The following is a 13,087-nucleotide window of genomic DNA, read 5'->3' on the forward strand; positions in this document are numbered from 1 at the left end:
GCCCCATGCATGTAGGCCAACACTCTACCTCTAAAGTATGACTCATCCCCTTTGTCCTTCCCTCCATGTTACTTGATATAGAACAACACTACTCATCTGTTATAGTTACTTTAATTGTCAACTTGACACAATTTAGAGTCACCTGGGAAGGGACCTTGCTTGATGATGTTAAGGATGTGAGAAGACCCAGTCCCACTATGGACAACACCCATTCCCTGGATTTGAGTCTTGAACTGTATAAAAGAAGGGTTAAATACAAGTAAGAATACATTCATCCCTCTCTTTCTGCTCTTGACTTGGATGTAATATGACCAGTTGTTTCAAATCCCTGCCACTGTGACTCCCTGCCATGATAAACTGTACCCTGGAATTTTAAGGTAAATAAATCTTTTCTCAAAGTTACCTTTGTCAAGGTGTTTTATCACAGTGCACATGATCAGATTATAGCTGTCTTTAAGGATATCCCTAATTATAACATAGCCCTTCCCAACAGACTTTGATTTTCTATTGTGTCCATCAGACATCCAAGAAAATCATCTCTTAAGAGGAGTAACTGAACACTATGTACACACACACACACACACACACACACACACACAGAGAGAGAGAGAGAGAGAGAGAGAGAGAGAGAGAGAGAGAGAGAGAGAGAGAATTCAATTTAACAATAGTATTATATTATCTGGGCCAAATTAGAAAACCTAGACGTGACAGGTTTAATAACTTATGAGACAAAATCCTGAAAGAACTGTTATCTCTGTGACAAAATTTGAATGACTTTTTAACAGAAAATAGAATAAAATCTTGAAAGAATAAATGTATTTCCCTAGGTATGACCAAGTCAGGACTGGCTATCTAAACAAAGTCTATTATATTTCTGGCCCAGAGAAATGTATCCTGTTCAGTGAGGTCAGACTCCACTTCTCACCTTTCCAAAAGCAGATGCTCCAGCACAGATGTGTGTGTAATTGAACTGCTTCTGAGTTTCCAAAATCAATGGTGTCAGTTCCTCTGAGAATTAAACACATTTGGTAAAACACATTTCATGCTATTTTCATAACCATATATTCAAACATAATAGACACTACATTTTTTCACTGGAACACCTCACCTGGAAGGAGGCCTTTGTAGGCATCATGCTGAGCCACCAGAACCTTTGCAACTCCAGCTACTTTACAGAGATCTTGTACCACCTGTGATAAAGAGGAGAGCTTCAATGTTGATGGGGGTAGCTTTAAGGTTTCAAAAGCCCATGCAAGGCCCAGTTACTCCCCCCCATTCCCCCATCAATCGCTAAATAAGAAAATGCCCTACAGAAAACTGTATGTGATACCCAGCACGTGGGAGGATGAAGTAGTAGGATCACAAGTTCCACAACACTGTGGGATAAAATGACATCCACTCTCACAAATCCAAAGGGAAACAAGAAAAGGAAGGGAGAAGAGGAGGAAGGAAGAGCTAAAACAGGATTTTCTCTGTGTATAATAAAACACTTTGGACTCAGGACCTACTAGAAGTGAAGGCAGAACTTAAGCATACTGCTTGTCTAATGTCTACTGCACTTCATTTGGCAATAATTTCTCCTGAGACTAAGATTAATAAGTCCAAGTAATAGAAAGAAATTTTCAATTACTGCCCACTATCAACATGAAGTTTCTACCTACACACACACTCTTATCTACAACAAAGTAAAGTATTTTCTTGTTTAACTTCTCATTTTTCCTATTTGGAATCAGGAAGGGATTCTAAGAAAGCTTCTGACTACTCTGTGATTTTCTGTATACAGAAGGCAATTAGCATTCTCCCTTTAAAGTAACTTTAACACAAATGGATTTTATCAATATCATCTGTCATTACTGTCTTCCACTTGCTAATTCACTGATGAATGGGCACAGGGGCTGTGCCTTCCACCCTCTTCCATGGATTACAAGGCTCAGCAATAGGGACTGAAAGGAGGATACAGTGAAGAATTCTGCTGGGCCAGGTGCTGGTCATCATACTTGCACTGTCTTACACAGTGTTTAGCATCTCCAATTTCAAGAAAAGTTCTAATTAAGAAACCCACTTAATTCCAAAGATGCTACATAGCAGCTTGTATATAAAATGGAACAAAATTTCCCATTGAAACAATTTTTTACTCTCAAAACTTCAGTACTACACAGAATAATCACCTTCTGTTTATGATTAATAGCTAAAGAAAACAATATAAAACAAAAATCTACCTACACTATTAGCATTTTTCTTAAAAACAGCAACATGATATATATACATACATATGATTGCAACTGATTAAATATCAAGTATTTTTAAGTAATTTTAAAATAACTAGTTAAAACCACAGCAAAACAAATAAATCTAACATCTGTTTATATCTGAAACCTGAGCAAAGAAGCAAAAAAAGGTGCTTAACCCTATCATCAGACATTATAGTAAACAGCAACTGTGTAAGACTCAATAAGCAGCTGGGAGGTGGTGGTGCACACCTTTAATCCAGGCCTTAGAAGGTTGGGGCAGGCAGATCTCTGAGTTTGAGGCCAGCCTGGTCTACAGAGCAAGTTCCAGGGCAGCCAAGGCTACACAGAGAAGCTCTGTATCAAAAACAAACAAACAAACAAACAAACAAAACAAAACAAACCCCCCAAGAGTCAATGATCATCAAGAGGAATGTGATAAAGAAATCCATATAACCCCAAACCTACTGAATATAGTCTTTTAAATACCAAGTTCATGTAAGCAATTAGAAGTGGCACTAGCATTCTGAACCTGCACTACCACATGCTCTATTTAGTAAAATATATGATCTGCTAAAAGAAACATCCTCTCTCTATACTTACTCCTCCATAAGGGCCAAGCCCAAGTCACACACTTGGCAGCTTTCTGATATGGTGGAGAACTGGCAGCTAAAGCTTTGTGAGTCTTAACAGGCACTTGTCTACATAGCAGCCCAAGGGCACAGACCCTGCAAACCATATTATAGAACAAACTTTCCCAATAGTTAGTTTCCAAAGCTGTTACTTAACAATTACGACAAAAACAACATCTACTATCAGCTGTAATTTGGAAGAATGGGACTTAGATTTGAATTCTTCTACCAGTTAATTAGTGCTCCTGATACTTTGCTTAGATTAACCACTTTCAGGAATTAGAAGCAATTAACAAGTATATTCATCAGTACAAAAGAGATTGGCTATTAACCTTTAAGGGGACTCAAATACTACCATTCTACTTGGTACCAAATGGCACAGAATGGTGCCAGCAGAACTAAATCAAGCATTCCACCTCATTTTGAAATACAAAATGTTTCATGAGAAAACCTTTTGGTTTTATTTTATACAAGTAATGGTTGTGACATTGACCATTTAATGATGATTAGAGCCCAGTTTGGGATATGGTCTTTGGCATAATTCTTTGTTGCCATCTTTCACTGTCTCTTAATAGAGATTATATTTGCTATGGCTGACCTTAAAAATCTCTCACCTTGTCACATTTGGTTCCAGCTACTAAGCAGGACACTTCACCTCCAAGACGTCCAGCTGCAGTGATGGTATTTAGAGTAATGGGTGCTAGAGAATCATTTGCATGCTCAGCTATTACCAAGGTACTCTGAAATCGGAGCAATGAGGCCTAAAAGAGAGAGGAACATTATTGTAGTCTTTCAAAATAACTCACGTAGGTAGGCTTTAAAGAAAACATTTTTGTATGTAAAGTTCAGTTTTGTAAGTGTACTAATAAAGTACTTCCTTGATGGCATAAATTAAGCTGTGTCTACCTTTATAATATCAATACCCTTACCTAACAAAAACCAAAATGCAAGTGTGTTTCTGTGCTAGTCTTATGTCAACTTGACACAAGAACTATAATTTTCTGAAAGGAAAGAAACTTAATTGAGAAAATGCCTCCCTAAGATCTGGCTGTATGGCATTTTTTTTTTTTTTTTTTTTTTTTTTTGGTTTTTCGAGACAGGGTGTCTCTGTGTAGCTTTGGAGCCTATCCTGGCACTCGCTCTGGAGACCAGGCTGGCCTCGAACTCACAGAGATCCACCTGCCTCTGCATCCCGAGTGCTAGGATTAAAGGCGTATGCCACCAACTCCCGGCCAGCATTTTCTTAATTAGTGCTTGATGGGGGAGAGCCCAGCTGATTGTGGATGGTTCTATCCATGGGCTGGTGATCCTGGACTCTTTAAGAAAGCAGGCTGAGCAAGATAGTAAGCAGCACCCCTCCATGGCCTCTGCATTAGCTCCTGCCTCTGGGTTCCTGCGCTGTTTGAGTTCCTGTCCTTCTCTTGATGATGAGCAGCAATATTGCAGCGTAAGCCCCCCCCCCCAAAAAAAAAGTAAACCCTTTCCTCCCAAACTTACTTTTTGGTCAAGGTATTTTATTGCAGCAAAAGAAACCTTAAGAACAATTAGTTTATTTCTTTTTCAGTTTTCGAGACAGGGTTTCACTGTATAGCCCTGACCATCCTGGAACTGTCTGTAAACCAGGCTAGCCTGGAACTGTGCGATCCCCCTGCCTCTGCCTCTTTAGTACTGGGATTAATGGCATGGGCTACCACCACCTGGCTCAAAATGCAAATTTCTTAACATTAAAAAAAAACTTGCACCAAAACAATTTTCCCATTCTGTCCAATAAATAATTGCTATAGACCTATATTTAAAATCCTTAAACACAATATATTAGCTGTCAAGCTAGGGTTAGACAGGTTCTATCACCAATTATATTCAGTTACATAACAGACTTGTAATAAGATATTTGGGGGGGAGAACCATTCAATATCAAAGAAACTGAAAATGGAAACCTGTTTTTTTTAAAAAATGACACAATGAGATGGCTTACTGGGTAAAGGTACCAGCCCAGGCACAGAATCCACAATCGGCTGGGCCCTCCCCCAACAATAACGAAACCTTCTCAGAAAGAGTAACTCAAGTTAAAGTCAGGAATTTTTATGCAAATTTAAAGATTCTTTTCTTGGGCTGGTGAGATCAATCAGCAGGGAAAGACCTAGCCACTGGAGTTCAATCCCTGGAACCCACGTAGAAGATAAAAGAGGCATCCTACTCCACAGTTGTCCTTTGACCTCCACACACGCCTCTTCTGGGGTCGGGGCAGTGAGATAGTGCTTGCTGCACAACCCTGGCAACCTAAGTTTCATCCTTAGAGCCCACAAAAAGATGAAAAGAGAGGACCAACTCCACAAAGTCACAAATTCATCCTCTAACCATCACATGCATGCCATGGCAGACAAGCTTCCCCTACTCACACTTGCATGCACACATTTGTTAATAAATATTAGAAAGCATCCTTTTTACAACTTTACTCTATAAACTGACCTCTAAAGAACCTAAGTCAGTCATTCTCCAGCACTGTTCATCTGAGCCCCACAAAATAACTGGAATTACTATTTCCTTAAGTTTTCCAATAATACAGCTAAAAAAGGTACACAGTTTAGATGTCTGCTCCCACCTAACACTGTACCTTCCTTGTATGGGTCTGGCAGGAAGTTTATTGAGGAGTATTCTAGAGAACCACAACTCCCCAAAATCAAGGAGTGAAGCAATGGGTTAAGCCAAACTGTACCATTGCCTAGAGGCAGCAAAGTGCAAGGCAGCCCTAACACTAATGGGGACCCTGAGATCTGGGAATTAAAGAAAGGGGCTGTAGATTCTCCTTTTCAGACTGTGTCCTGGTATTCTAGGTGGGAACCTATCTCAAAATAAAAAAGTAAAAAGAGGGTGGCTATAAAGTTCAGTGGTAGAATACTTGCCTAACATCCCCAGTACCACAAGTAATAAAAATATAAAAAAGTTAAAGAAAACCATCATTTTATTATCATGTAATAAACATAGTAAACTTCAGTTTGCTAAGACTTTGCAATACCCTTTTAGACTTTCTCCAGCCCCAAAGGATTTTATACTCCCCAAATACCCATTTACTCTTCCTTGACTGATCCCATTTAATGTAATTAGAAGCATATATCTTCTCCAGGATACCTGCTCCAAACAGGCAGGGACTAGGCCCATCTTGCTTCCTGCTATGAACTCAGTATCTACTTTTGTTCCTGGCACACAAGTGGCCCCAATGAATGCTAAGAGACTAAATAAAAAGGTTTCCCCAATGTATCTAAAACCTGAAAAGCAACAGTTCCTGGATCATTTGTGAGTTAATCACTGTATTAGCTACTATTCTCACTGCTGTGACCTGGTAAGAAGCAGGATTTTCTCTGGCTCTGGCTTAAGGCACCGCTCATCACGGCCGGGAAAGATGACAGAATTCACAGCAGTGGAGCATGCTGCTGGGATTCCTTACTGGAGCAGAAGAGAGAAATGAATGCCGGTGTTTAAGTGGCCTTGTCCCTTTTCTCTATTTGTTTCACTTAGCAGCCCATGGGATGCTGCCACCACTTTCAGGGCTGTCCTCCTCCTCAGTTAAACAGCTCTGTGAACACATTTACAGACAAACTCAAAGATATGCCTTGTTAATGCTCTAGGTGGTTTTTTTTTTTTTAAAATATAATTAATTTTTCTTTTAAATTTCATTTTACATTCCAACCAGTTTTCCCTCCCTCCCCCCCTCCCGCCCACCCATCTCCCCCCAGCCCAGCCCCAGTTCACTCCTCCTCACAGGTAAGGGTCTCACTATGTAGCCCCAATGGTCTGGAATTCAATATATAGAGAAGCTGACCTACAACTCATGATATCTATGTGCTTCTTCCTCCTGAGTGCTGGTATTAAAGATTTATGTTACCACACTGGGCTCCCAAATCCAATCAAGTTGACAATTCAATTGGTCATCATCAGCATCAAAGCATGTGTAAGGATACCTAGGCAGTGCATAACTTGCTAAGTCATCGATATAGATCCCCACTATGCTTCTTGGGAATTTATCCAGACTGACTACATTTGGTTCCAAACAGTAAAATATGAAATTTTTTTCTTTTGACCAGTAGAAAGCTAACTGGTCTTTTAACAAGCAGCATAATTCTTGAGTACAGGGTTTAAAGAGGTCATCACCTTCCCTATATTCCCTTTGAGAGCCAAATATAAAATAACATCCACAGATACCCCTACTATCTTGCTTCTTTTCTCCTCACTCACATTGCTTGCACTGGTTTTCATCTCTACCACAGAACTGAAGCCCATCTCTTAAGTCAGGAACACTTTTGGTTAGTTAGTTCAGTGAACACAATTCGGTCCTTCTCTTATTCAAACTCATCACTACTGACCCTGCTTTTGTTTTACAGTTTCTTAGCATTCTCATTACTGCAACTGCATGACCTAGTACAAACTAGCAGATGTTAAATCACAGATGTTACTACCCCAACAAAACAACTCATATCCTAAAGTAGTAAGAGCCCCCTTAACTATTTCTCCCCTAACCACCTTTAAGAAGGTAAATGGGATGAGGACATAGGAGACTGGTATGGAGGGGTAGGAGAAGGGAGTGAGACATTGTTTTGTTTTTGCTTAACTAAAATACAAACAGAAAACAAGGAAACAGCAGGAATGAGGTATAAAATCTTGACAAATACTATTCAAAGGGATTTAATAATATATAATTAAAGTCTCCTATCTCCATTTTAATATACATTTTGTCATAATAAAATGTATATTACATTTCTGTACTTAAACTACTTTAACCTCTTTAGTAATAAAACATACTAGCTTTTAACCATGACTAGAAATGTCATATGACATTGATTATAATATTAAAAACAGTCAATTTACTTCACTTTAAAAAACAGACAGGACTCTTAGTGGACACATTGGCAGGCAGCATAATTTTAATGAAATCACTTTATGCAATAAATTTTGTTTCAGAATCACACAAAAATTGGCTCTCTTCTTTCAAACGAAATTTAAATTTGCATGTGAAACACAGAGTTCAGTATCATTCATCAATGTTGGACAATGGGCTCTGAAAAATGTCCTGTCCTTAATAGTTCAGAGCTTCTCAATCATGTCAGATACTACTTCCTGTCTGCCAATGAACACAGGAACAAGAACTGGAAAATGATCTGAAAGTGTTGCTTCACTTACTTCATAAAACATATTTTGGCTCTTCTAATCAACAAAAAATTTAAAAACAAATAAACTGAAGGAGACTACTGGAAAGGAGGGGAGCATTTAAGGGTCAGATAAAAACCTGGTGCAACGGAATCTCCCAGGAATCTACAAGGATGACCTAAGACACCAAGCGATAGTGGATAGTGGATATCCTGAACAAGGAGTGGGAAATGAACCCAGCCACGTAACTTCTACCTAAGTCTGTCCTGTCTATGGGGTGTGCTGGAGTAAGGGTGGCCTAGAGACTGACAGAGTGGCCAACCAATGACTGGTTTAGCCTAAAACCCATGCCAGGTGAATAAGCCACTCCTGACATTGCCTGGAGTACCAGGACCCCTCAGGCCAGATGACCAGAGGCTTAGGACAGAACCAAACACAACTGGAGGAGGGAAAAAGTCAATGTAAAGATGCCTAACCAGCTGGGCAGTAGTGGTGCACACCTTTAATCCCAGCTCTTAAGAGGCAGAGGCAGGAGGATCTCTGTGAGTTCGAGACTAGCCTTGTCTACAAGAGCTAGTTCCAGGAGAGGCTCCAAAGCTACACAGGGAAACTACCCTGTCTCAAAATAAAAAAAAAGATGCCCATCAATACTCTACTATACTCATAGATTAGCCCAATTGTCATCAGAGAGGCTTCACTCAGCAACTGACGAGACCCACAGCTAAATGTCAGGGAATCCTGTAGAAGAGGGGGAAGAAGAATTGTAGGAGCCAGAGGGGGCCAAGGACACAAGAAAACTCACAGAATCAACTAACCTGGGCTTATAAGGGCTCTCAGAGACTGAACTGACAACCAGGGAGCCTGCATGCTACTGATCTAGGCACTTTGCATATAGGTACACTTGTGTAGCTTGGTCCTCTTGAGGGACTCCTAACAGTGGGAACAGGGGCTGTCTCTAGCTCCTTTACTAGCTTTTGGGACCCTACTCCGCATATTGGATCACCTTGCCCCTTCTTAATACAGGGGGAGGTGCTTAGTCTTACTGCAACTTGATATGCCATGTTTTATTGATACTCATGGGAGACCTGCCCTTTTCCTGAAAAGAAATAGAGTGGATTGGGGGTGGGCACAGAGGCAGGTGAGGGGAGGGCCTGGGAAGAGAGTAGGGAGGGAGAACTGTGGCCGGGCTGTAAAATAAATGAAAATTCATGCTAACAATTCAGCAAGAATACCAACTACAATTCTTTGACTATTTTCCCGAGTGTGCTTTCTACCAATACAACTTGGCGCATAATTACCTTCACTGATGGGTGCTGTTAACAGAGTGAGTACAACACCAATATTTGATAAGCAGAGAAAGGAGGATTACCATGAGTTTCAGGCCAGCCTAATCTAGGCAAAACCTTACTTCAAAAAGACAAAATAAACAAAAACACCTTTGTTAATAGATGACTTTGAGGATTTCCTCCAGAAGGACACTGCTTAGTGACACAGATCAGTCAACACTGAAACAGCTTTGATAGTACATGTCATTAGTAAAAACATGTATGGGTTTTTTTTTTTTTTTCCAAAGCAATCATAGTTAGCTACATAGGTTTTGTTTTTGTTTGCTGGAGAGCGCTCAGTGGATAAAGTACTTGCCCAGCAAGTGTGAGGAACAGAGATTGAATCCCCAGAACCCACATAAAAAAAAAAAAAAGGCAGATATATTGGGGCAACCTCAATAACTAGTTCACTCAATTCCACAAGCTACACACACACACACACACACACATACATATGCAAACATGAATACATCACATACACAAACATGCAAAAAACCAAGAGCAGAGATTTGAGATAAACCATTCTGGTTTTATGATATCATAAATTTATATAAACAGTAGCCAGATTAAATTGGTTCCCACTTTATAATTATAGGAAAAACCTGAAAATTAAAATATAGGTGATAAGAATGATAAACTATTAAATGAGGATTCCTGGGTCGATACATATATAAAGAAGGAAGGGATGGTTCTTCCTTAGCATAGAATATTAAGTGATAAAGGAACCAAGATTAGAAAAGTCACCATTTTTTAATCACAGTATTATTTCTCAATTTAAAAAATTCAAAAGCTAGCCCAGGTGTTGGTGGTGCATGCCTTTAATCCCAGCACATGGGAGGCAGAGACAGGTGGATCTCTTGAGTTTGAAGCCAGCCTGGTCTCCAGAGCAAGTTCCAGGACAGCCTCCAAAGCTACAGAGAAACCCTGTCTCCAAAAACCAAAAATAAATAAATAAATCAAATGCTAAAACTAGTATGTGAAAGAAAAAGGAGCTTCACATAGTCACTCTACTTTTGTAATTAGTTAAAAATTACAGAGGACTATTTACTTGACATTGGGAAAACCTGGCAAACTACTTATTACCTAAGTAACTAAGGGTAAGAACTTCACAAACGGGACAAACTAATGGTGTATGTCTCCTAATACAATGTACTGAGAGCACAAATCACGTCTGACAACCCTGCCAAGAATACAGGCCCCGGGTATGGTCATGAGGGAAATGTCAGACAGAACTAAACTGGGGAAAGAGTCTACAAAATGGAAGGCCTGTGCTCTATACAAATGTCAACATCATAAAAGCCAAATTAAAAGGCTGAGGAACTGTTCTAACCAAGACATCTATCCTCTTGAAACCAGAGCACTGGGATTCCTTAGAAGGGGAAGGGGTGCTTCAAAGGGAAGACAACCGGCAGCATGTGAACATCTGGTAACAAAGTGGTACTGTAACACTGTTAAACTTCATGGTTTTGCCACTTATATTCTCCTTAGGAAAGTGAACCTCCTCAGTGATTTATTTATTTGCCTGGTTTTGTAGCACTGTGAATCTAACAGGAGGCATGCATGGGGTCTACTACAGAGTGAATCCCTTAGCCTCCTGTTTGTAAAACTCCTAGGGAAACATTTAGAATTAAAGGGTATGTCTAAACAATGTGTACGTAAAGTGAGGGATAAACTTTCAACTGTTAAGAGTTGTTGAAATTCAAGGAAGTTCTGGGATTTTTTTTTTTTTTTTTGTATTCTGGTCACTTTTCTGTAAACTTGAAATTATTTTAAAATTTAAAGAGCAAAATGTGTGTCGTGTGTGTCCATTTGAGTGTGTTCCCACCACGTGTTTTGTGCTTGCAATTCAAATCTTAAAAAAATATTCTCAATGACATTAGAGACACTATCTAGGCTTGACTTCTAATTTTAAAAATAAGCCAAGGTCACAATTGTTGGCAAATCACAACAAAGGTTTGGCAATGCTGCCTAAGTTTGGATACTGGCTATGTGGATTTTTTCCCCCCACTAACTCTACAAAATTACCAACTCCTAAATTCCCCTTACCACAATTATGCTGGGTATAAAACCTATCCACAAAATTGCCTTCCAAATACTGCACAGATAGATCTTCAAGTCAGGTTCTGGGGCCTTGGAATTTCCTCCCAAAACATGGTTTTCACTTGTTTACTGACTCTGTGAAGGAAAGAGGGATTTAAAAAAAAAAAAAAAATCTCGCAGGAGAAGATGCATCAGGAACCTGAATGGTGTATTTTAACTCACAGGAAGCTGCAACGTTTTATGATACAAGGCAGAGGCACCAAAAAAAAAAAAAAAAAAAAGTCTTCAAACTCCCAAGAAGCTCACAAGTTGTGTTGCAGAGAGAAAAATCCCAGTGGTGATTGGGAGGCAAGGCACTACAATAAATCAGTGGATAGAAAAGTTGCAAGGCGTCTGGATAATATCTTAACACAAGGCGGACGATCTCGTTTCTGTAGCAACCTAAACTGAGAGTTAGAAAATCCACAAGCTCCTTAAGTTATTGACTTGGAATTGGTCAACCTCCCTCCGAGCACTCTGACAATTTTGTTTTCCCTCTGCCCTCAGAAAACAGGTAAGTGGCAAACTTTGTCACCACGGGGGGCGGAGGGGGTGGGGACATCGGAAACTTCACGCTACCAACAGTTCCCTGGATCCATCGGTCTGCAGAGTGGGTCGCAGGCGGGAAGGTCGCAGCCGCCCACGCTGCCCTGGCCCACGGGCCAAGCAGCAGAGCGGGCGTGGGCATCGATCGGCGCCGCCCTCTCCGTCCCTGCCCTTGACAGCAGACGTCAGGGGCGGCCGCAGGGCGCCCGGGATTCGAACTCTTGCCTGAGGCTGGGCGGCAGCATCGGCTCCCTGGGGATGCAGCTCCCCTCCAGTGGGCTCGAGAACCCAGCAGCCCCAAGGCGCCGCGCGGGAGCCAGGGCCGTGGGATCCCGGGCACGGGGAGGGCGACCCGGAAGAGGTCAAGGGCGGCGGCTGCAGAACTTTGACCTGAGTCTACCGGACCTGCCGTGACCTTCGCCTGACAGGGTCGGCAGGCTGCGGCTCGGAGGTCACCCGCTCGGCCCTTCCTGCCGGGACTCACCGCCCGCCGGAGCTGCCCAGGCGCCGCTGCTCGGAACATTGTCTCTGGTCTATAGTCAGCCCAGCTGTACCCTCGGCCTCAGCGACCCGGAGCGCGCGGGAGCCGCCGCCGCCGCCACCAGAGACCCGAACGCTCGCGAGACTCGGGAACGAGAGCGGACAGCCCCGGCCGGGAATGGGGGCTCGCGCTCCCCGCTGGCTCATTGGGCGGCCACGCAGCCAATGAGGAAAACGGGAAGTTAGAGGCGGGACTTGGGAGTAGGGCAAAGGTAAGGGTGTGAGCAGAGAAGCTTGCTGCGCTTCCCACGGCTGGCCGGCCGGCCTGGCTGCCCGACGCCAGTCGCTGGTAGTGTCTGCAATCGGACTGTCTGAGACCGCCAGTGGTGACGAGGTCTGCACTAACTGGCCGGCTCTATGCAGCTTTCCATCCGTGAAGAATACCCGCTCGCTCCATTCATTCTTTTCCTCGCTCATGTATTCACAGTGCCAGCTCTGCACCTGTAATGTGCCAAACACAGTCTCGGGTGAGGAGAATTTAAACGTGCATTAGGTGTCCTGCCCCGGGGATCTTACGGGATTCTGGGAAAACATGCAAAAAAAAAAAAGCTATTATAAATAAGTAGATAGATCGCTGCTACTAGCAGGGAAGGGT

General features: G+C 41.8%; 1 protein-coding gene across 1 annotated transcript in view; it reads right to left on the minus strand.

Moving 5' to 3' along the window:
* Etfa (electron transfer flavoprotein subunit alpha) overlaps positions 1-12,592 on the minus strand; it is a 54,827-nt gene extending 42,235 nt beyond the window's left edge. The window contains exons 1-4 of the mRNA XM_027415037.2: positions 12,437-12,592; positions 3,475-3,621; positions 1,109-1,190; positions 926-1,008 (exon numbers count right to left, since the gene is read on the minus strand). Of these exons, the coding sequence (XP_027270838.1) occupies positions 926-1,008; positions 1,109-1,190; positions 3,475-3,621; positions 12,437-12,475 (351 nt within the window). The 5' untranslated portion in view covers positions 12,476-12,592. The remainder of the gene's footprint in view (positions 1-925; positions 1,009-1,108; positions 1,191-3,474; positions 3,622-12,436) is intronic.
* Between the last annotated feature and the right edge of the window lie 495 nt (positions 12,593-13,087).

The sequence above is a fragment of the Cricetulus griseus genome, chromosome 4 (genome assembly GCF_003668045.3).
Source record: "Cricetulus griseus strain 17A/GY chromosome 4, alternate assembly CriGri-PICRH-1.0, whole genome shotgun sequence".
Taxonomy (NCBI): Eukaryota; Metazoa; Chordata; class Mammalia; order Rodentia; family Cricetidae; genus Cricetulus; species Cricetulus griseus.